Source organism: Mchenga conophoros, linkage group LG14 (assembly GCF_057382185.1).
Source record: "Mchenga conophoros isolate Kocher_MC1m ecotype Shallow Benthic linkage group LG14, M_conophoros_male_GT1.1, whole genome shotgun sequence".
NCBI classification, from domain to species: Eukaryota; Metazoa; Chordata; class Actinopteri; order Cichliformes; family Cichlidae; genus Mchenga; species Mchenga conophoros.
Genome location: NC_140539.1, coordinates 7,249,985 through 7,274,356, shown reverse-complemented (window position 1 = coordinate 7,274,356; position 24,372 = coordinate 7,249,985). Strand labels below are relative to the sequence as shown.

Here is a 24,372-nt window from a genome sequence, read left to right as displayed (position 1 = left end):
AGTATAGAGGCAGCGCAAACCGAACAAGACTGAACAATATCAGAGCAGCTGAATGGGAAAAACTGGCACTTTTTTCCCACTCTGACCAAAAGACAGCACATAGTGTTTTTCTCTTCTATTGTGTCACCTAAGTGGAGGAAAGAAGCCAATTTAGACCAGGAGAAAATATTGGCAGAGTAGAGGAGGGTGGGGATAGAGATGAAGAGCAGGCGGAGGATCTTAGGAGCAAATAGGCCTGACTAAACCATCATTATCAGAGGTGAGTGTTAAAGGCTGAATGGCTTGTCATTATTTGCGCCCTCTCTTTTTCTCACTCGCTGTCCCCCTCTCGTCCCCTTCTCTTCATCTCCGGCACTCTCCAGGAGCGGAGGAGGAGCAATTAGATGGAAATCGTTAGCTGCGTTGCTGCTGCTGCCATCATCAGAAATCATTGACTCCTGTCCTCTTTCTCTCTGCCTCTTCCTCCACCATTTGAATGATTCACTGATGACAAAAGTCTGATTGTAATCTTGCCTTAAACTCTCATGTGCTGCGGGATTGAAAAGGAAGGAGGAGGGAAGAGGGCGGCAGGGGCCTTGCTTTATTGGACTTCTAAGTAAAGGAGAAATGGTCGGGGAATGCAGGGAGAGAAAAGTATAAATGGTTGAAGAGAAGACTGAAGAGCATAGGGTTGGATGGTGATCTGACAATATAGGCTGCAACCCAAGAAAAATAAATGGTATGTATGTCACTTCCAAAGGACGTCAATAAACTTGGCAAAAACAAAGCAAGATGAACCGGACAAAGCCGCAACAGCCTGGCACTTCCTCCTTATGCTGGTCATCAACTTTGTCACACACTGCTGTGTGATGGCGTCCCACTCTTCAACCAGCATTTGTCATATGTCAACCAACATGGTTGTGTTGAACGCTCTGGCTATAACAGTACGTCCAAGCTGATCCATAGTTTTAATTCTACTGTCCAGCACTAATCGGGCACTGATGTGTTGTTGGGACAACTTAAATTGTTGTTGTTGGATTCAGTTCCAGCTTTCATCACTGTTGATGCTTGACTAGTCATTTTTACACTGCCGGTGATGTTTGATAATGTTTGACCACAGTTTTAGGCTTAAGTTTTAGGCTGGTCCTACAGGCCGGGCGTTTGGTTTCAAATAATCTCAATGGAATCTAAAATCTTGTTAAGAAACGTGACAGATGTGAACATTTTTGATGACTCGTAGGCAATTCAGATGGATACAGACCTGTCGATAGCCACCAGGTGTTCTCCAGCCGGTAATCGTGAATCTTGAGTTGGATATAAGAGTTGAGGGTGGCTATGTTATGGACATGGATGCAAATTTAATCTGAAATGACTGCTGATGGAATCCGTGTTAATATAAAACAGTTGTTTGAGTCTTTAACAGACGATGGGAGAAAGCAGAGCTCTGTACAACAAACATCTTTCCCCTTTGTTGGTGTAGAGGAACATTGCCTCCTTGCCTCTGTGATGTCTTTGTTTTTGATGCACAGTTTGACTGATGTCAGTTATACTTTGCTCCCTGGTTACCTTACACACAAGGAAACTCCAGAGTTTGGGACCAGTACCGGTCCAATCGTTTGACATTCTAGTCTGTATTTGAGTGTTAACGTGATAGGATCATTTTACGTTTTATAAATACTAATATAATAAATTGTAGACTATGTCTTCATAGTCAAGTTATTTTATAACCCTCTTGAATGAAAGGTGAAAGTCTTTAATTCTTGATTGTTTTAGTTCAAATTCACTGTGGTGTTGTACCGAATTGTCTCTGTCCTAACTGATGGACCCGGCTTTCTGCATCTGGACTCAAATACACACTCTAGAATGTGCTGTATGATTGTTACCTGTAATGCTTAGCCATGTCTGGAAAAGCACAGTTCTGTAGTAAAAAGCATTACTCAGCTTTTTCCACTTTATTCTTTTTATTTAATAAAAACGTGTGTGTGAGCCTTTACACTGCAAGGACCTGTGTGGCAATTAATGCACACTGCTCTCCAGTAAAAACAGTCTTTTAAATCAGCGCATAATAGCGGGATGGTGTGTGTATGCACACACAAACGCAACTCATTCACACTCAGTTGGTGTGCTGTCAGAGCGGTTGTACATGCAGGCCTGTGTCTGAGTTAATGGCTAATTAATGCTCTGGTAGAGCCAGCTCCCACGGGTGCACTGAAGAGACACCCACTGACTTTGACTGTCAGAGGTCAGCAGTGCTCCCTCACACACTTTCTCTTTTTCACTTGTCTTCCTCTCTCTTCTTTGTCTTCCCCCACTTCTCCAGCCTCACTGCTCCCTCGGTGCATCTGGTGACCTGTTCTCCCCGCCTGTCAATAATGTGACATCATTAATTTCAACTCCCCACCGTTACATTTTCTCCCCCCTCTCTCTTTCTCAGTGTACATCTGCCTTATGGTGGCTGCTATCTCCCCTCCACACATACCAATAATATATCCTTGAGCTCATGAATATGTTCCCCAACTCTGGAGAAGTTTCTCAGTAGCAAATCATAAAACACACAATAAAAGGAGAGAGAGAGAGGCGGTGTTCTGTGTTTGTACAGTACAGCAGTTACCTCCTTGGTCTGTGCAATCAGGCCCTGCAGCTCACAAACACATATAAAAAGCCCACTCCATGATGATGAAACGACTGCAGGAAATGTTTCATTCGGCACAGACGAGCTAATGACGGTCTTTACCTGAAAGATTTACATGTGCTGTTTCTCCACCAAAGTGAAGGTGAGGTGCTTGAGGAACGGAAGGTAGCAGTGGGGAAGATATCCATTTCTGACAATTTAGTCGTGTTCGCGCCACAATTCAACAGAGATTGTTGCAAATGAGTGTAATTTACACACTGAATGAACAGCTAAGATATGGTTTGCGTGATGGTGATAATGTGTTGTGAAAGTAGCACACATGTATTACTGTGACATTAGAGTTTTGTTCAAATGAGGGATAGTTGAGCTGATCATGTGTGTTTATTTTTAAAGTGTAGTTTCACGTCAAATACATCTGAGATATCTGCTTGTAATATTCTCTTGGATGTAGATACAGTTGATATTTACAACCATGAAGTGCAACATAGAATAAATTAAATAAATGTCACACATTGAGTGTTATTTTATAGTTTTGATGTCCTACACGTTGTTGCAAATAATAAAATAAAGAAATGGAGAAGTAGTTTCCATCTTAAGAAGTCTCTCAAAGTAGAATGGGAGCCAGAACCTGAACCATCCCGTAGCTGTGCTACTAAAGGCTCAGATTGTTTGCCCCCCTTTTCCACTCCTGTTGCTCAATGTTCACTGCCCCAGTTGGCCGTCGCAGACCCTGGTTCTGCAAAAGGTTTCTTCCTATTAAAAGAGCGTTTTTCTTTCCCACTCATGCCAAGTGCTGCTAAAAGGAGATCACTTCATTTTGGAGTCTTCTTTCTAATACTGTAGAGTGCTTAGCTTGCAATATGTACTGCTGTAAGGTAGCTGTTGTTGTAAATTTTCTCTTTATAACTAAAACTGAATTGAAGTGAATAGAATAAAAAGTTTGAAGCATTTACAGAAAGAGCAGGAAACCCTCAGAATTGAGTTTTCAGTTTAGCACAGTTGTCTGTGAAGCTTTTAGCTACTTATAATTTAATAATGATTTGAATTTCTGATCTTAAACTTTGCTATCAGCATTTAGTGGCACATTCTGCAACTTGTAGTTTGAGACAAGCAAGTAAAGTGAGTATTAGTCTTATAATTGACACATTTTAATATTTACTCCTAGCAGCTCGTGGCTCAAAGTCAAGAACAACATAATTTGGTATAAAATTCAAATTGTGCTGTAGCTTTGTGCATATAACTTAGCCTTTTGCATTTCTGGTCTAAATGTAGGTTTTTCTTTTTAAATAAATTTTTGGTTAGATGCCTGAAATTATGACTGCTTTAGGCATTTTCACATTTTATTTTCCACCATTTAATAAATATGTAAATACCCCATTTTTGGCTTTTGTGTTTTAGGGAATAAGATGGCTAACAAAAGGCTAAATGAGCGTTCATAAGTTGCCCGGGATATTCTACATCATCACATCTAACACAGAGATGACCTGTGACAGTCATTCAAAAAATAATGTTTTTTCTTTCACGGCTTAATTCTAGGTTGATTACAGGGTACTGGTAAAACGAGGGAGAAATATATATTTAAAAGAAGATGCATATGCAGCAACAGTCTAATACTCCAGTATCCAAAATGACCATTTCTAGTCCAAACATTAAGCTATGTCATTGTGATTTATTATGCTAAGTAAACTGTTGTCAGGTGAAACAGTCGAAGCTTTTACTGTCTTTATTCGTGACTTCCCCGTCCAAATATTACTCGCAGTGAATTGCATAGAGCCTTGTTCACACATTCTGATATCAGGGAACATGGCAGGGAGCAGGGCTTATAATGAGGTCATCATTTCCCTGCTCCATTAGAAGTCAACTAGTGCACCTCTGTAAGAAAGGGTGAGTCTCATACATCTATGTGCTGTCATTATTATTAGATGTACGGCTCTCCCCCTGAATCGGCCACTGAGAATATAAAGTGCAAGCGGATGTGGCTGTTTTGTCACGTAGCTGCCATAGCTAACATAGCTGCCTGTCTGAACAGCAGGCTTGATACCATCTTAATTAAAACTCAACATTAGCCTCAGTAAGTGGCTCCCAAAGTGGAGCCAGATGACCACCTGTGGTCCTTCCAAGATCCCCAGAAAAGTGTAGAACAGTTTAGTTTAACGGTGTCTTGCTCCCTAGATGCTAGTCTAATCTATCCTTTATGTCACCTCTTTGCCACAGTGGAGCTAGATAATCATATCTCACAGCAAAAAGGTTTCTTGGGACCAAAACTCAATTATCTAGGGATCCTAGGCTTGAAAATGTATGGAACCTCTGCCCTTGTTAAGACCTCACTTTAAAGCCTCTGAGACGTTTTAGCTCCAACAATTCTCTGATTGCTGGTATTATTTTATATATTTATTTTTGGTTATTTTATATTTTTGGAAAATATCCAGCTAAGAGGCAAACAAAGCTCAGATGTATCAGAGCAGCTGACATGGCTTTAACTTCATATTTTAGATTTTTGGAAGTGAAAAGTTGTTAGGCGCTGGAAAAAAGTCATAAAAAAAGAATAAAATGCACTGTTCTGACTGTAGAATGTAGTATTGCTCTAAATGCTAATCTCTTCTCTGTTTGTCTTCCCCCTTCTTTCCCTGCTTCTTTGTTTCGGTCATTCTAGCTGGTCCTGTTTTCAGGGAAGCTCAACACCATCGCCAGCATTGTGACCATTTTCTTCCTGCTGGTGTACGCTGCTGTGGACTTGGCTTGCCTCGCCCTAGAATGGGCCTCGGCACCTAATTTCAGGTACACACACGTCTGGTAATTTACACACACATGTAGACAGAGATTCTGTGCCATAATAAAAGCTCATGGCTTTCTTGCACATGTTCTCCATCACTTTTTCCTGACTCACTGAGCACACTGCGCTCCCCATTGTATTTTTTTCCCTCTGCTATTGTTTATGTATATGTGTATTTGGAGGTGGTTGTTTGCCAGCTGGATGCTGCTATAGCGACGGTGTACTAATTAAAAGACATAAAACTGGCCACTGCTTATAGCCCCATATTGGACAGGGACTGACAATAAAACTGTTTGTTTTTGTGGAGGCGCAGCCTGTACTGGATGCTCAAGCTACAGCGTGTGGAGATGCTTAGAGATTTAAATTTACAATGTTTGTGGAGTGTGTGTGTGTGTGTGTGTGTGTGTGTGTGTGTGTGTGTGTGTGTGTGTGTGTGTGTGTGTGTGTGTGTGTGTGAGAGAGAGAGAGAGAGTGTGTGTGCTGTGTTTGTATTCCTAGGATGCTTGCAGTGATTCTGATTTATAAAAGCTCCTGGAAACCATTCTCACATAACAGTAGCACAACTCTGTGTGTGTGTGTGTGTGTGTGTGTGTGTGTGTGTGTGTGTGTGTGTGTGTGTGTGTGTGTGTGTGTGTGTGTGTGTGTGTGTGTGCATGCACATCCCTGTCTCAATGACATCATGACACAGCCAGGCATTTGATTCGATCTGCAACTTTTTATGACTCATTTCATATTTTCTTTGTGAGGTGTTGATGGTGTCACACGAAAAATCTCTTGGAAAATCCAATAACCTGTATTATTGTGTTTTTTTATTTTTTTATTTTAAAGATTCATACTTTCTCCGCTGGCTGTGAAATACATTTCCAATGTGTTAACTGCCACTGTTTTTATTTGTTATGGGGGAAATGGAACTGTTTAAAAACCACACATCGCTTTATTGTTGTGACAAATTGCCTCCAGCGCTGCATTTGCCGTTATATATTCCTCTGCAGTGATAGTTGGAAATGAGGCAGAAGACATGTTAGAACACTTCTGCCCATATCAAGGACACATCAGTCAAGTGAAGCCGAAATCGGGATACAGCAGCAAACGTCAAACATACTGTATGTGAGGAAAAACAAAGAGGTTGATAAGTAATTCGTGTAATATTGGATCTGGGCGCAGTGGGATTTATTCAGCTGTTCTCTGAACATTTAGGTGCACAATATGAGTGGATTAAACTGATGGCTGCATATTGGAGCTGAGCACCACAATTATACTCCTGGAGAGCAGTTTAGGCATTGAATTCGTCACTTAAGGACATTCACACAGAAAGAGAGCACTTGTAAGATGATGTTCTTCAACAACAGTTGCTTCTATTTTCGATATTGAATGGAACCATTTATTCGCAATAGAACTATTGATCGGGACTCGGTGAAGGTCGAAGATGAAGCGATGCCTAGGAAAATAACAGAGAAATATCATTAGGTGCCCCTTCAGTGAGTCTGTCTGTCCTGTGGATGAACTCCCAACTCCATTGTACTGCATTGCAATAACAGTAGCTATGCTAATTGTTGTTCTGTTTTGCAGTATTGGTTCACATGGCGTAGCAACAAATGAAGCGGGCTTTCACTTACTGAAGCTCTTGTTCGCTCGACCCTGCAGCTTGCATTAAATCTTGTATCTCTAAAGCAGCAGAGATACAATCATTGCCAGCTGTTGTCCATGATGTTGGTGTTTGAGTGTGTCCGACTACAGTACAGCATCCTCTAGGGAGACAGCTGAGCTGTAAGGATTGCCACAGACTTTATCAGGGGTATAAGCTAGCTAGAAGCTGGCTAGTTAACAAAATAATTGCATGGGGATTTTTCACAAATAAACTGATTAAAAAAATAGAACTAAAATTTTACTAAACTTTTTGCCAAATACTAATAAAAAAAACTGATATGTCAGGAATCCCTCTGGTGATATTGTTTAGAGGCATGTGGCATGTTTTTTTCCAGCTTTTTCTTGCGTGCATACAATGTGTATTTACTGCAATCACAACAGAATAAGTCCATATCTATAAAATACCTAAGAATGTGTTCATAACTGCTTTGAATAGACTGATGTCCAGGCCCTTAAAGTGCAGAATTAAAAGTCTGTGTCCGTGAGAGAAAATTTTATTTGCCAGCATGTTGATGATTTTTCTGTAGGTCTCAGATAACTACAAAGAAGCAGCAGAAATATAGACAGATAGCAAGTGTCTTTAGTAACGTGTTTGACCTTAAAAATCTCAATCTGAAATCCCCATTTCTGAATATTACCTGCTGAGTCAAATGAAGTCAGTATGGCACAGAAAGGTTTTAGAAAGCTTCACGGATATAAAAGCATATTAACATGAAAAAAGGCAAGAAATCCAAACAAAGATTTTATATAAAATGTACATAAACAGAGACCCTGAGAAACAGAGACATGAAGCGAAAGAGAGACAGAAGCAGAAAAATGCAGAGAAATAACAGAAGGCTGATCTGATACTGATGAAGAAACTGCATCTGTTCTGTAGCTGTCTGCTCACTGAAGCTAGCTGAAGCTTCTCCTCTTAGACTTGGTAATCGCGACTTAGTAAGAACATCAGTTAAAAATGCACCTTTAATAGCTTCTTGTAAGTATCATTCAAGTTTGCTTCCCCAATATTTTAAGTTTGGCTATATTCCAGAAAGATAAAAAAAAAAAGCTACTTCCTCTTTTTATCTCTGGAAACTGCTGCACGACCAACATTTCAGCACTGGAGGATCTAAGCGTGTGAGTCGGTGCATAAACATGACAGACTGTCAGAAATGTAGCGTGATCTGAGGCCATTTGAGGTTTATATTCTGTAGGATACTTAGAGGTCAGTGAAACTCTGTTAAAATGGAGCTGATGTCCTCTTTATTTTGGTAATAGCCTTACTACAGAGTTCTGAATAAGCTCCAGCAAAAGCTACTGAAGCTTTGGAAATTCACTCAAAAGCATGTCTTCTATGGGGGAAAGTTTTCACTTTAAATTTTGGCAGAAATGTTTCAAAGCTGCGATTCCTTCATCGGTATTCTTCCAAATTAGCAATGGCTAACTGCCACAGGAGTGCACTGTGGACACCAGTACACACTGTATACTTTAGTGAACAACGGGTTGCTCAAAAGTGAGTGTGAGAGAATAAGTAGCTTTGAGTGTGCCACACTCAGTACCAAGTGTTTCCTCTGGTGCCCTCCATATAGAGTGCTGTGTGCTATCTGCTCATGCCTCGTTATCAATATGTGACCGCTGGCAAAGGCTACAGGACACAAAGTTAGCCTCAAAACTTTTCCCACTATCCCCTCTCTGTTGGCCGAGGGGACCAAGGCCTCCGGAGCTGATAAGATGATGTGTGTGTGTCGTCCCCCCCCCACTGTTAATTCCGTTAGTTCACTGTTGCTGTGTCACTGGGCAAATTTGAACGCCAGTTGTTTATGTGTTTATTCGTTCAATTTTTTTTTGTCTTTCTCTGTGCTGTCTCTCTCTGTGCTCTCTGTCTGGCTCTCTCCCACATCTCTTTCCAGGCGAAAAGAATTAAAAGCCATTTAGTGCTGTCTCTCCCCCTGAGAAATACTGTGTAATTAGCATAACTAATTTAGCAGAAATATTTCCCTTTCCCTTAAATTTGCTGTTGCGTAGGGGAGGGAAGGGGGCTGCAATTATGATGTAGCGGAAAAGATGCCTGCTTGTTAAGTGTGTCTGTGTGTGTGTGTGTGTGTGTGTGTGTGTGTGTGTGTGTGTGTGTGTGTGTGTGTGTGTGTCTATATGTGTGCGCGCGTGCATGTGTCTGCACAGAGAGAGTTAAGGTATGCAATTTTAGAGCCTGGGTGTTTGTCTGACATCCCCGTCACGCTTTCTGTTTTGTTTTTTTTGTTTTTTCTGATCACTGATGTGTGAGTGCATGTGTGCGCTTGCTTGCGTTCCCCTTTATTGGTGTGTGTTTGAAGCTTTATCTTTATTTATGCGTTTTTGTGGGAAGAGGCTTGTGTTGGCCGCAGCTTTATCAGCAATGGCCCCAGCTGCGTGGAGTGGTCCTGCTGCTGATGCTGCACAGGCACCAGCCACTTGGACTAGTGGCTTAAACGCGCATGAACACGTGCATGTAAAACACACACGCACACACACACACACTGTATGGTAGGGTCACTGGCCAAGAATCAGGACTCGACTGTGTGCTCTGCATTGATGCCAAAGGGTGTTTATGGAAGGCATAGAACTCACAGATGCAGTGACCTTCAGTTAGACAAAAAACAAACTTTTACCAGCTTGTTGCCATGTGATGCCCAAATTACAACTGTGTTCTCTTTAATCGTCTTTGTAATAACGTGTAAATTGACAAGCCATCAGCTCCAAAAACAAAAGCTGGGTCAGTCCTTTGTCCAAATATGAGTCAGCCTGTGTTATTAAATGAGATTGGGGTAGTGTAAAAATCCAGATGGAAGGTCTGGATGAATGAGAAAAAATAGGTTGTTAGAGAGTCATTATCTGTTAATGGAGGGATCTGACTTGATGATGGTCCAATATAAAGTTGCCTTACAAAATTCAGTTTATTGTACAAGAATAAAGCATAATTGGAACTAGATCTATATGTTTTATGTTATAAATCTGTATCAGAAAAGAGTGTGTAAGTTACACTTTTAAATTAATACATTAAAGTTAGCAGGCTAACCCCTGCAAGCTGCAGGTATCACTGTTAGAAAGAGACAGGGTGGCTGTTGTCAGCCTTCAGCAAATTACAAGATATCTGCCAAATTTTAGTCTGTTTTTAATTTAGTTGAGCTGTTGCTTTGTAAAACAACTGGGAGCTAGACGGGAGCACATGAACAGATACATTTTCTTTAGTTTTAAGTCAAGTCAAGTGGCTTTATTGTCATTTCAACCATGTGTAGTGGTAGAGTACACAGTGAAACGACACAGTGTTCCTACAAGACCATGGTGCTACATATGACATATAACAGACAATCAGCACAGGACTACAGGACTATGTGCAAAAATTGCAAAAAAAACCCAAAGCAAAGACAGTGCAGACACAACAGTGCAACAGAAATGTGCAAACGACTGAGCATTGTGCAAAAGGTTACTGGGTGTATGAAGGTGTGCATGTGTATGAGATGAAGAACAGTCAGTTTGCTTCTTAGGTGAATCAAAAGGTGGAAACGGTGTGACTTGCCCAAATGGGCAAGCAGCTTTACACTCAACTTGCCCAACATTTTTTTTTTTACAGGCCAACGGGCACTGTTTCATTTATTGTGTTGAAAGCTGACCTGTACTAACCTTCTACTGTTTGCCCTTAAATTCTATGGCAACCATTTGTGGTTAAACTGCATTTCAGGAGTTACAGAAAAGGAACACTGTCAGTTTTAAAGGAGACATGAAAAGTAAATGGTAAATGGACTGATTCGTATATAGCACTTTTCTACTCTCCTGGAGTACTCAAAGCGCTTTGTACAACACGCCCCATTCACACAAGCACTGTTTTCTATACTTGTCAGTGCTTTCAAACTAACACTCATGAACATTTATAGTCTGATGGGTGCATCGGAGAGCCAGTGGGGGTTAGTATCTTGCCCAAGGATATTTGGCATGCAGACTGGGGGGGAGCCAGGGATCGAACCACCAACCTTCCAATCAGCTGAAGACCTGCTCTACATCCTGAGCTAGAGCCACCCCCTGCTCAGCTATAAAATTGTTAAATAGTATCTTAAAATAATCAACATTTAACTCTATGGCATATGAAATGATACAGGAAGGATTTAATATGGAGGGGAATTGAGGAGAAACCTCGAGTAAATATTGTTAATAAGTCTATAATGAATTAACAAATATTGCAGACTTTAAGTGGAAGTGCCCATGTAATGCCTTTGATTTGTATATTTCAGAGCTGGTGGCATATTTTAAACTTTATTGTATTCTCAGTCTCATTTGGGTCCACAGAGGTGTAACAGGGGACAGAATCACAAAGCATAAAAACACTATTTGCTGTTTTTTACTCTCAATTTTAAGTATGCTCCCTGAATCAACTTTCATAGCCATATATATCACAAGAAGAGCTCTTTCCCTGAACATTGTTCCCTGCACAGTGTTACATTTATCTAACTCCCAGTGGAAATAATTGTTTAAACTTGTTTAACTTCTTCAAATGAAGGCTGGAAAAAATAACCCTTGCCACTTTTTGTGTTTCTTAGCTGAGGTCGAAGGACTCTTCTGATATGTGCCGAGAGTTACCAAATATAACAATAAAGGATTCTTCTTCTTCTTCTTCTTCTTCTTCTTCTTCATGGATTCTAACTTGGATATGGCAAATGAAAGGACACGGGGAGGAGCCAATGTAGGGGGGAATCAGTTGGAAACCTCCAGAGCAGTAAGATGAAGTTAGCATGGAAGTAACAACCACTGTAGTTCCTCTGGGTTTTTCTTGAGGATGCGTTAAAAAATGTTTTATAACCTTTGTCTATGCTTTTGCACACATGCAGTTTATGGATGCAGCTTGCCATTCAAGCTTGCTTGCATTAACTGTTAACTTAGCCATCCACCTTTTCAAGGTGCAAGGTACCTTCAAGCTTCAAAACAACAATATGGCAGCGGCTGAAACACTAATGATCAAGCTTCAAAATGTGAGTCCAAAACTAGCGGGTAACATAATGGCTACATCCATGTTTTTTCCTGTATACGGGCCGAATGGTACACACAATTCCCAGTACATGTTTTTTATTAATAGAAAACGTAGTTTCTACAATAGGAAATATTCAAAAATGTATGTTTGGTCATAAACCTTGGTGAAACAGCTGGGAAAAAAACACAAACCATGACAAAGTAATTCAGAAAGGTATATCTAAAACACTTTGCAATTGCCGGCAAATATTATGTGGAAAGTTTATTTGCTGGTTTGTGAGTCATGTTACCGTCTTGCTAGTGTCACTTGGTTTTATTTAACTTTGGCTCCCATACTATCCTAGGCTGATGAAACTCAGTATCAGTAAGCAGCTGTATAATCATATTTTTAAAATGCAAAGTGGATTTCCGAGCTGGATTTTAAATGCAAGAGGACCTGGGAGTTTGGTGAAAATCTGTGTGAAACCCGGCCTGTAATTATTCCTTGGGTGGAGAGGGTGTAAAATTTCAGACATTGAAATTGCAGACAAAAGCATGTAATAGGGAAACACCCCACCACCTCTGAAAATAAAATCCTGTCCGAGGGAGACTTCTGCGAACGATATATTGAGGTATACACTTTGATGTTTGATCCGTTTCATCTTGAGTTTTATCAAGTGCTCCAATTTTCGATGAAAGGCTGATGCTGTAATGTACAGTGGATAACCTTTTGCAAATTGCCATTCATATTCAGCAACTGTGGAGTTCATTCAATTTTTATCAAAGCTACAGAATCCCATTACCATTCAAATGCACTTCAGTATCAGCAAGTGAACACATCACACTTCATAATGCCGTGACACTCTGGCTCTGACTCTAAACCCCTTCAGTGGAATAGTAAGTGGTGCCTCCGCCTGTTGTTGTTTCAGGCCATTATGCTCATCTCAGTACAAAACCAGGTCTAGCCAAGCACTAGAAATCCATCAGCATAGCAGTTACCTATTTACAAAAGCATTATTGCATTATGATTTGAAGGCTCTCTCCTGTTTTACAAATAACTGTTGCTCTCTAATTGCAGAAACATGCAGGACTCCCACATGACTTGGATAGCTTGTGTCAGAATTAGCTGGAGAGAAAATGATCTTATGTTACACATTTCAGCTTCCATGTTGCTTATTTAATTTATGTAAATTCATTCCAAAGTGATCACAATTAAGCTCATCAAGTTGCTTTCAGACAACATTAAGGGGAGCTCCTCTGCTGAATGCTTCCTTTCAGTTAGTGATGATACTGATTCAGTATAGTCGATACTCAGTTTACAGATGTTTTTTAAACTGATATTTGTTCATACATGAACACCGTCACTTTGTATCATACTTTGTGAAGTCAAGCCCAACATCACTAGTTTCTCTCGGCGGCCTTTTCAACCTGTGGAACCAAACTGTACAGTAGGATATCTGCTCTTCCTGTACTCAAATTCAAACTACATAATATCAGCCTGACCCAAAAGACTTGCTGATTCAGAACTGAGTATGGACAACAGGGACAGAAACTGATAGTGATTTGCTGTGACATATGTCAGAGTGTAGGACTTCTTACAGAAAGGCAGAGGCCTGTAATATGAGGGGGATTCAGAGCTTGTTAAGGTGACTTCAGCTTTAATCCTTGTTTTTCATCTTATTAAGGTCCATCACAGTGGTAACTTGCGTTCTGGAGCAGGTTATGTATGGATTAAGAGATCAACAACTGAAAGGTGACCTCACTATTCTTGAAAGATTCCATAGACCCTAATGTGCAGGCAGTAAGAAGATCTATAGGATTTACAGACCACCCTTTCTGGTTCTGAAGAACAACTGTATTCCTTGGATGTTGTTTTTTTTTTTTTTATCTTAAAATGCAACACCTAGGGCTTGTATTGGATGACCTTTATGTATAAAGTTCATTTAACAGTTTTATACATAAGAGAGAGCTGATTTATACTCTTTGTCTGGTTCTTTACTCTTTTTTAACATTTTTACAGTTGCTGCTTATATTTCTAAAAGCAGTTAATAGAAGAACTGAGGTAATATAATCGATTGGAACTGTATGTTTATAGAGACTGAGATACTTCCAAGTAAATTAGCCGATAGTATTCACAATGACAGAAGTTATTTTTATGATAAGATAAAGTATTTTGGAATATGTTTAAAATAAAAGGTTACGGTCTAAATTTTTTCTGCTTATGCTATTATTGTTTAATTTGACAGGAAAACCAGAAGAGCTTGTTCACACGCATGATCTGAAGTTCTAGATGTGTTTGTAGAGTACAAACAAATTCAGCTATGAAATATAGCTGAATCATAGATTTGTACACCAGTGTTGTCCAATGTTTGCAGGAGATTGTCATTGGCTCCCCTTTGCTAGTGATGTTAGGTTATGAAAGCTGCAATTGATTGGGAATATTTTGTGATAGGACTTCAGACTTACTAATCGTGAACATGTAGAGACAAAAGATAAAACGGTGTGTTTTCTAATGAAGGTATTCAACAGCAGAAGAGAAAAACCTTAGTAGGACAGGACATACTATATTCCCTTCAAAGAAAATAGAAGAGATTTTAAGAAAAAATAATGATGCAAAAAACTTATCCTGCCATGATTCTCTTGTTAAATTGCATGAAGAGTTTTCAGATAATATTCTGACTTCTGGTTGAACCTTTGCTCAGGTATCTCATATATCAAGCACTAAGAGGAAGCGGATGCAATTTACCAGGCTGATCCAATATCAAATGATCTAAGGTTTCTTAAGGTCAGTCCCGTCCCCACTGGTGTTGTGCCAGTGTTGGGGTGCTGCATGACGTAACGTCTCAAACTCACTGACCTCTTACTTAAAGAATCTGGCATCTTCTTCTCGCCTCCCCTTGGGAGTGTATGTGAGGAAGGATAACATTTCTGTCCCTACTTCTCAATTATGACGTGTCTTTTGGCTAAAGCCTGGCCCTCTCTCCCTCTCTCTCTCTCTCTCTCTCTCTGTCTTCATCATTCTGCGTTTCTTAATGTCTCTGGGGATTTGATTGGCAGCATTTTGCTGTGTCAGCTAAGTGACATCAGTTGCTTGAGAACAAGTGAGGCGGGGAGAAAGGGGAGCGTGCGAGGTGAGTGTACGAGGGGACCGTCGTCGCTGATGGTAAAGGGGGGAGGCAGACCGGGTGGGCAAGCTTTTATCGTAATTACACCAACTCTTCGATGAGATGAAGAGAAGGATTAGATGAGACAATTGTGGGCAACGCTGATGCTGAAGTGATCAGGTCAAGAGGAAATAAAAGCAAAGTTTGAAGACAGAAGGCCTGTATGGTACAACACTGGGAACAAGCTAGGAGGGAGCTGAAATATTAAGAAGATACCGTCCTCCAGCAAGTTCAAGTGTTTTACTGTTTCGTCTTCAAAATGGAGGCTTAACTTTCCCTAAAGTGTTAGTCATTAAACTCTAATGAAACCAGCGTTTTTGTAACTTAAACAGTTGCTAACCAGCCATCCATCAAATTCGGTGTGAGTTTCAGTTCCCCATGTTATTTCATTGCTCTTTTAAATGCTTCTGAGAATAGTATGTGTCGCTTTCCAGTGAATGAAGCCTTAGCTCGACTCTCCACTTAGTCCCTTTTTTTCTTATCCAAAAATCTTTCCTTATCCAAAAATGTCCAAAACAGGTACACAGTAACTGAATCCGGAATTATCGAAGGCTTACAAAGTTCAGTTAAAATGGATGCAGAGATTTAGAGGTCAAAAAACTGTGTGGCTCCACTCTGAACTCGCCTAACTTCCTGTCTCTGCCAGACTATCAAAATAAAAGTATACATTTTAAGCACAAGAAATTAAACTACAAACTTATTCCATTATTCCTGATATGTTAATCTGTAAGTATTACTTCCAATATAATACAACACTAAGCAAGTCCAAGATTCTTCCGGCGCCACTCCGAGCTGGCAGTGTCAACACAGAGTCCTTTTTTCTTTTTTTATACCAAATTTCCCCTTGTGGGACAATTAAAGGATTATTCTATTCTATTCTATTCTATTCTATTCTATTCTATTCTATTCCAAGCTATAACTTTATAGTTTTAATCATTAACCCAAATTATGTTAATCATATAAACTCCACAAACTGCATCAGCAACTCAGCTGGTGTGACGTTGAGCGTTTCATTATTTCTGTTCTCACCAACCTGATGTGCACCTCATGACAAAAACCATAAACATCTTTCCCTAAAATTAGTTATGTCAAGTTATTTATTTACTCGCTTACCCTCTACCCCTGGATCAGCTGTTTGGAGTGTTTCCAACGGAGAAGTTGCAAAGTTCTTTCTGGTGAACAAAACTGAAGGATGTTTCTTCCATCTGTTCTACTTCTGCTTTTTAAATTTTCATTTGTCGGCTGTTGTAAATCCCGCTCATAAATTGGGCTTATGTTACTAGTGTTTTAGTCACGAGTATTTCTGGCAAATAGGCTGGATCTACTGACTCAGTTACACAGTTAAAAACTGTCATTATTGAGCCAGTACTAAGAAAATTTTTGCCTTAGCAATTTTTGGCTTTGAAAGATTTCACTTTCAGGTTTTTAATCTTAGACTTGCACACATTTCGCTTTGCTCCTTTGCCTTTAATAGCTTGACCAACAGAAAGACTAATGACTACCTCATGGCTGCTTCTTTCAGTTGAGCTCTGTGTTTGTCTTCTCTTTTAATTTAGCTTTCTGGTGGGCCCACCCCCCTGCCCTTCTCTCCGTACTTTAGCACTTCGCTGCATCGTTGTGTTCAGCAGTTGTTGCTTCTGTCTCTTACAAAGAGTCTAAATCTGTAAGTGAATCCAGGAAGGAAGCCCGCCGGTCATTTGAGCTGCTTTGTGTAATTACAGCTGGGACTATTTTAATGGCTGTTTATCCGCACAGCTTCAGTTATTGCAGGGAAATCGAGGTCAGTTACATGCTCCTCCAAAAATATGAGCATTTCCATCCTCTGTGCAGTTCCCAACTCCATGACCCTCCAACTCATTTCCACTTAAAACTAGTACAAAAATTCATGCAAGTATTTGTGGATGGAAGCCAGCTAATGTGTCCTTATGCATTCATGCATTCATATAAGAATTTATGCCCGATCACACAAACACTGAAAGGTCTAAAGCAGTAAGCAGCAGCAGCCTATTATCTATGTGTGCTGTTTGTTTTAATTGATCTTGTCACAGCATTAACGCCACATTAGTTTTGATGCTGCTGTGAAGTCACACATTAGGGAATGACTCTGATGTTTAATTATGGTTTGTCTAACATTGAGAGTGAGACATCACTTTTGGTTAAAAAAAAAAACCTTTAAAAAACACTTTAGCAAAATTATGGCAGATATTAAGTTGGCATAATTTCTAAAATATAGATATTGATTGAAGATTTTTCATTATGAGGTTTACTTAGCCAAGTAATTTAACCTGACTTAATTAAGGTAGTATAATCAAGGACAGATAATAGTATATTGCCCCCAAGAAATTTGCATCTCAAGCTGTTGGAGCATCAGGTAGGAACACAGAACCGAGGTAATGAGAGGCAGAAATTAAAATGTTATGATGTCAAAAGCTAAGATAGTTGCATAAAGACCTTGGTGATAAACCCTAAGGAGCACAATTTATTCCCTGTAAATTTTGTGTAGTTGATTTCTATAAAATTCATACTTTAAATGTTAGTGTTTTCCAAACAACTGGTAAGCATTCATGTATTTCATGTCTGTGAAAGTACAAAAGTCTCAGCAAGTGGGAATTCACGTGTCACTGAAATTCTCCAGTGAAACTCAGACAAATTAAATTCTTTTATGGCCGTAGCAGCTGTATAAAAGATTCCCTTAGCAGTGGTAAAAATGTGTCCAGTTTCCAGATGGCTCTTTCCCAGTTTTTATCTTCTTTGATACGATATATACTTAAAGAATCCATGGTAAGTAGCACAACTATACACTAGGCAAAGCAGAAGATCGCAACAATTATCAAGCAGTCTGAGGCCTGAGATTTTACTTCACAGCATATACACTCTTCATTACACTTTGCCAGTAGCAGGTTTGAACCCCTTTTGCTTTCAGAACTCCCATAATTTATCATGACACAGATTCAAGAAGGTACTGGACACACCTGAGAGATTTTGGATCATTTTGGTATGACTGGATCAGGCAGATGTCCACCACATCCCAAAAGTGCTCCTGTGGATTGACATTTGGTCACTGTGGAGTGTATTTGAATACAGTGATCTTATTTTCAAGTTTGAGATGATTTGAGCTTTATGATAAAAATGTGATATTCTGCTGGAACTAGCCATCAAAAGATGGTACACTGTGGTCATAAAGAGATGGAGATGGTCAGCAGCAACAACATTCAGGTAGGCTGTGACATTTAAATGATGCTCAGTTCATACTAAGGTGCCCAAAGTGTCCCATGAAAATATCCCACCAGCCTGAACCATTGACACAGGGAAGGATGGATCCACTCTTTATTGTTGTTTATGAAAAATTACTTTTTTAATGTTCTGTTCTCTCTTTGTTTTTGTTTTTTTTGCTTTTTTTTTTTAACACAGCATGCTTATACAGATTCAATTGTAAACAATTACTAGCATATGTGGACTTGTAAGCATGGAGACGGAAAAAAAGAAAAGAAAAGTAAAATAACTGAGGAGGTAAAAGAAAGTAGAAAAAAATAAATATATATATATATGTATATAACAATAATGAATAAATAAATAATTGTTCTCTACTTTTTGATGAGTCTGTGTGAATTATAGCCTCAGTTTCCTGTTCTTAGCTGACAGGAGTGACAGCTGGCGTGGTCTTCTGCTGCTGTAGCCCATCTGCCTCAAGGTTTGACATGTTGTGCATTCAGAGATGCTCTTCTGCATGTCTTGGTTGTAACGAGTGGTTATTTGAGTTACTTTTGCCTTCCTATCAGCTTGAAGCAGTCTAACCATTCTTCTCTGACCTCTTGTATCAACACATTTTCACCCAGACAACTGCTGCTCACTGGATAGTTCCTATTTTTCAGACCATTTTCTGTACAAATCTTGACATGGCTATGTGGTAAAACCCCAGTAGATCAGCAGTTTCTGAAATACTGACTCAAATCACCTTTCTTCCCCATTCTGATGCTCGGTTTGAACTTCAGCAGCTTGTCTTCATCATGTGAACGTGTCTAAACGCATTCATTGGCTGTCATGTGATTGGCTGATTAGACATCCTTTAAAGTATTTATTTAAGTATTAAAAGCATAGTTGGTGTCTGATTAAATCAGCAGTTAGCAGTTGCTAACTCTAAAATTAGCAACTGCTAATTGCTAATAAAAATTGACTGGAGAATGGGAGCAGTACTATTCTGGCTGAGAATGTAATTCTTTGCTCCTGCCAGACATTACTCATTCAGTAGGGCCTTCCCTTAGTTATCTTTCTCAGCCCAAGTACATGTACAGCCATGTTAGGAGAAGCTTCATTCCATTGCAGCTGCTGTTTCACTAAACTCCTTGGTGGTTTGTTAAATCCTTCTCATTTTAAAGAACATTCTGACATTTTGGGAAATCTTTCTTCAGAGGTGTGCGATGGAAGCTGGTCACTAACAAAAGGTTTGTCTGACTGTATCCTCTGAAGGAGTCCAATCAAACAGCGACGCACAAATGGAACATGCTGTTTATTACGTGGGATTCAGAATTTTACAGACATTTCAGACGGTCTGTTTGTGTTGCCCTTGTTTATAAAATGTCAATTTTAAAGTGTAAAGTAGGCCTTCGCAATGTCTGTTTTTTCATACATCTAATTTCACTGGGCTCTGCAGTAGAAGCGTATTTGCATTTTTAAAAAGCCAAACCAAAGCTATGCTGCTATTGATAGAAGTTATTGTGAAAGGGAGATTGGCAGTTTAAATCTGTACCCCTTACACAGCCAGAACTTTGTAGAGCTCACCCACCTTTATTTCAATGCAACTAAACTTTAAATACTCTGAAACAGTTTACTATAGTTGGTTTACAAGTGTCTACTTATTTGTTTGGTTGGTAATTTCAGAAAAACCTTATACCCTATAGTACCATCTGAACTTAGTTTAGATTATGTGAATGCATTCAGTGCAGACCAAGCACACTTGGTCTCCTTTTGAATGAACTTGGGAAACAAGTAAAAAGAAACAGGCATAGAGCAGAGAGTTAAACTGTGTTTGTTTCCTGCAGGGTTTTTTCTCTCGTTTCTCAAGGCTTGATTTGAAAGCAAAGCAATATCTCATCTTTAGAATATTAGAAGAGTCAAAACCATTTAGTTAGTAAGAAAATAGTAATGAGTATTAAGTTAGAAAACAATTTTTAAAAAAAAGCACAAATATCCCTCCAGTATTGAATGACTTCAGAGGTTTGCAGTCTGTTTTTCTGGAGGGCTGGTGGGGGGGTGGCTAATATTCTAATGTGGTGCTCTCTTCACCACCCTTGTTTTCTCCCCAGGCCCACCTTTCGTTATTTCACCTGGCACACATGCATATTGGGCATCATCGGTTGCGCCATCATGATGTTCCTCATCAATGCCATCTACGCCTCGGCCAGCATCGCCTTCATGCTCCTGCTGCTTCTGCTGATTCACTACCTCAGTCCCACCTCCAGCTGGGGCTACATCAGCCAGGCTCTCATTTTCCACCAGGTCTGACACACACACACAAACACACACTCAGTATTGCCTTGTCATTACTATAGCAACTAAAATCTCATCCCCTCAGCTTTACAAGAGCCCGTACCTCTGCCAAGCAACCATTCTATCAGGTTTATAGAGACACACAAACGAATACAAACACAGACAGTTCTCCGCTGCCTCTCCTCAGCCAATGATTTTGCATTTAGCAGACAAACACACACATTTTCCCCTCTCTCTTTTCTCACTCATGCCGCCTTGTCATCCCTACAGCAGCTATCTGTCACCTTTATATCAGGCTTAGCAGACACACACACACACCTACATCTATTCCCCCGCAAAGCTCTTTACATTTATGACACTGATACACACAAACAGAGCTTTACATCATCCAGCTCTTCATGTCCTCTAGCGGGCCAGCCTGTTGCTCTCAAGGAGACAGCTCACCGTTGCCAGGACGGCCCACAGCCGAGTGGGGGAGTCATTGCCAAGGCTGCAGAGAGGGTGTCTGGGTTTGCCACTCGCTTGTCAGGAGGCAGAACATGATTACAACCACTTAACTTATTGCACTTTTCCTCCAAATCCTCACCACCCCCTTTTCCCATTTTCTTCTAGTATCATCTCCTCCCACTTCTGCAGTTTCTCTTACACAAGACACAACACTGAGGCAGCAGCTACTCTCAAGTAATTCAATTGGCCACCCTTGATAGCTCTGTTTACCAGAATGGTGGTGATAGGTACGGATGAGGGCTGAAGACTGGTTTATTTAAACCTGCACTTAGCTGGTCAGTCATATTACTGCTTTGTCAGTAGTTGAATAATATTTAAAATGTATTTTAACATATCATCAGTCAATCTATGAATCTCTATTCCATTATTAAACACTCAATCTATGTGTAGTTATTATTATAATAATTATGTAAAGTCCTTTGTTATAGTTTTTAATCCATATAATAGCTACCATAGCTTTTTACCCCTCAGCTGTAAAAGGCTGATGGGCGGGCTGTTGCCGTTGACACCAGAGTTCATCAGTGTGATAATTTGAGAACCAGGTGGTGTACGATTTTCATTTAGTACCATAGGTACATTAATCTCAGTGACTTCAACTTCAAGGTTAAAGTTAGAGGTCAAATTTTCTAAAACTCTGAACACAATAACTCAAACGAGGTGACAAAGGATTTTCATCCCACAGGTGAAGCTACTAGAAATCTTAGACATCTTCAAATCCCACATGGGGGCTGGCCATTAGGGAATGATATTGCATCACTTTTCAGATCTGGCAACTACATCCACTTTTTGTTTACAGTCTTTGGCTGTAATTCATATTTTTAAAAACAGCTTGGCTGACAGTCAGTTAGAATTCCAGTGTTTTTGTTGTTGTTTTGTTATGTCATTATAAAATTAAGTGACCTGTTAAATCACAATGTGTTTGAATATTTATCCAGCGCAAAATTGATTTGACACTCTAGATAAACATTGCCATTGCGAATGTCATCTTTAATGACAATAGGCTGCTGGCAAACAACGAGGTACTTATATCAGTGCATCCGCACTTATTTCCAAATATCTAAAATGTAAGTCATAAACCCTTTGAATACTCATTTCACAAATGAGCCTCAGCTTGGCCCTCCGAGCTTTCAAACCTCCCCAGGCAAAGAGCGCAAATGATTATACTGATGGGCTCAGCAGAGGAGACCATACATGCACATTTACTGAGCTCATGCATACACTTGTCCAATGCTCCTGCACCCTCGAGTAGTAACCAGTGTGGCGGTCTGCCAGCTGGGTGACATTGAAGCAAAGCAACAAAAACAAAACACAGCATTCTACAACGACAGCAACAGCAACAAAAAAATCTCAATTGGAGATAACAAGCAGCTGACAACAGAGTTTAGGAAAGAAAGTGAGAGGAGAAAAAGACAAACTGAGGCACCAAAGCCTGATGGTATCATGGGAAAAGAAAGAAGGAAGCAGGAATATAAGGAGGGAGTGGGGTTGAGTGATTGAGAAACTAAGTGATGGATGAGACCGAAGCGACAGTGAAATGATGATAGTCTGATGGATGAGAAGATGGGAAAATGGAGAGATAAAGGAAGACAGATGATTAGATGAGTGGAGGCAGTTGGACGCTGCCTCTGGGACCATGTTTTGTGTGTGTGTGTGTTTTACAGCAAAAAAACGAAAACAAGTGTGACAATCATGATATAATAATGCTGGTTGCATCCTCAAGTTTTGATTGATAGTCATGTACACACAAACATAAACTCAGCAGCTTGAGCTGAACTTGGATTGTTAAGACAGTCGTTATTGTCAGAGGCTTTTTCGAGGCCTTTTCAGGCTAAACTCCAGCTGCAGCACAAGAGTGATTATAGTCCATAAAATGAAGCACACCCTGAAAGTACTTTTAAGTGGAAGCCATTTTAACTATTTTAGGATATTCTCAAGTGAAGTTTTCCATTTGTCTGTTTTATAGTCACCCTGCAAGTGTCTGAATGTATTTAAAGGTTTTCAAACTATTTTTTTCCTCCCCAACTTTCCTTTTATACCAGGAACACCAATTTTAACCATAGACTGCAAATAAAAGCTACTGTTATGCCATCGATTGGCATTTTGAAACTTCTACAATAGCAGCAGTCGCTGTTGCCATGTCCGTTTTTTGGAGCCAGAGTATTTGGACCAGAGGGTGGTGTGCTAAATAGAGATGTTCCTGGCAGCTGACTAAACGGGGAAAAAAATTACTAACCGACTAGTCTAAAACTAAATAACACTCAGATATGGGCGACCGTGGGTCAGGGGGTTGGGAAGCGCCTCTGTAACCGGAAGGTCGTCGGTTCGATCCCCGGGCTCTCAGAGGGGCTGCAATATGGCAGCCTCGCTTCTGTCCGTCTGCCCCAGGGCAGCTGTGGCTACAACTGTAGCTTGCTTCCGCCAGTGTATGAATGTGAGAGTGAATGAATAGTGGAATTGTAAAGCACTTTGGGTGCCTTGCAAAGCGCTATATAAATGCAATCCATTATTATTATATCAAGCTGAATTTGTGAATCGATTAATGGAAAATGTCAAAATCAATCTAAACAAAGGCATTTGAAGCCATTAATCACATTCTTCAGTAATGAATCATACTGCTTAACTGAGCGGCACCTCGCGTCACACATTATCAACATTGCACGTCGTATTTCAAACAAACAGTCTCTTTGTGAAATATGATATTAAATTGATTTCTTTTTTTTTGTGATCAACATTTTATTGATTTACAACAGGGTTGGGGGTGTACAGACATATACAGCACGACTGTAAACTGCAGTAGCAAAGCAAACATTGGTCACAAGGCATGGGGACAGGAAAGAAAAAACACAAAAACACACAGTTACAACCAGTTCTTGCCTCTTCCAGGAGATAACTTTGGATGAGAAGATTTTCCAAGCTTCGACAGTCGTGGGTCGAGCTTTATTTAATTTTGCTGTGGTATGTTCAAGATTAATGATACGGATAAGACATCGTATCCAGAATGATTCCATACAAATGTCAGGACTGAACTATTGCTTTGTAATTTTCTTCTTTGCGGATGTGAATCCGGCGAACAACATTTTGCATTGTATTTGTTTTAAGGAGATTTCAGAGGTATCATTGAGGAGACAAAGACCAGGATTGGAGATATAAAAAAACTTCCAGCACCTCAGATAACACAGAGTTCACAAAGACCCAAAAATTGGATATAACTGGACAGTCTCATAACA

The 24,372-nt window shown here is 39.9% G+C and overlaps 1 protein-coding gene across 1 annotated transcript in view; it reads left to right on the top strand.

The window, feature by feature from the left end:
* Positions 1-24,372, top strand: part of LOC146559174 (solute carrier family 12 member 9) — an 84,655-nt gene that overhangs the window by 47,500 nt on the left and 12,783 nt on the right. The window contains exons 9-10 of the mRNA XM_085244966.1: positions 5,265-5,389; positions 20,455-20,647. Of these exons, the coding sequence (XP_085101092.1) occupies positions 5,265-5,389; positions 20,455-20,647 (318 nt within the window). The remainder of the gene's footprint in view (positions 1-5,264; positions 5,390-20,454; positions 20,648-24,372) is intronic.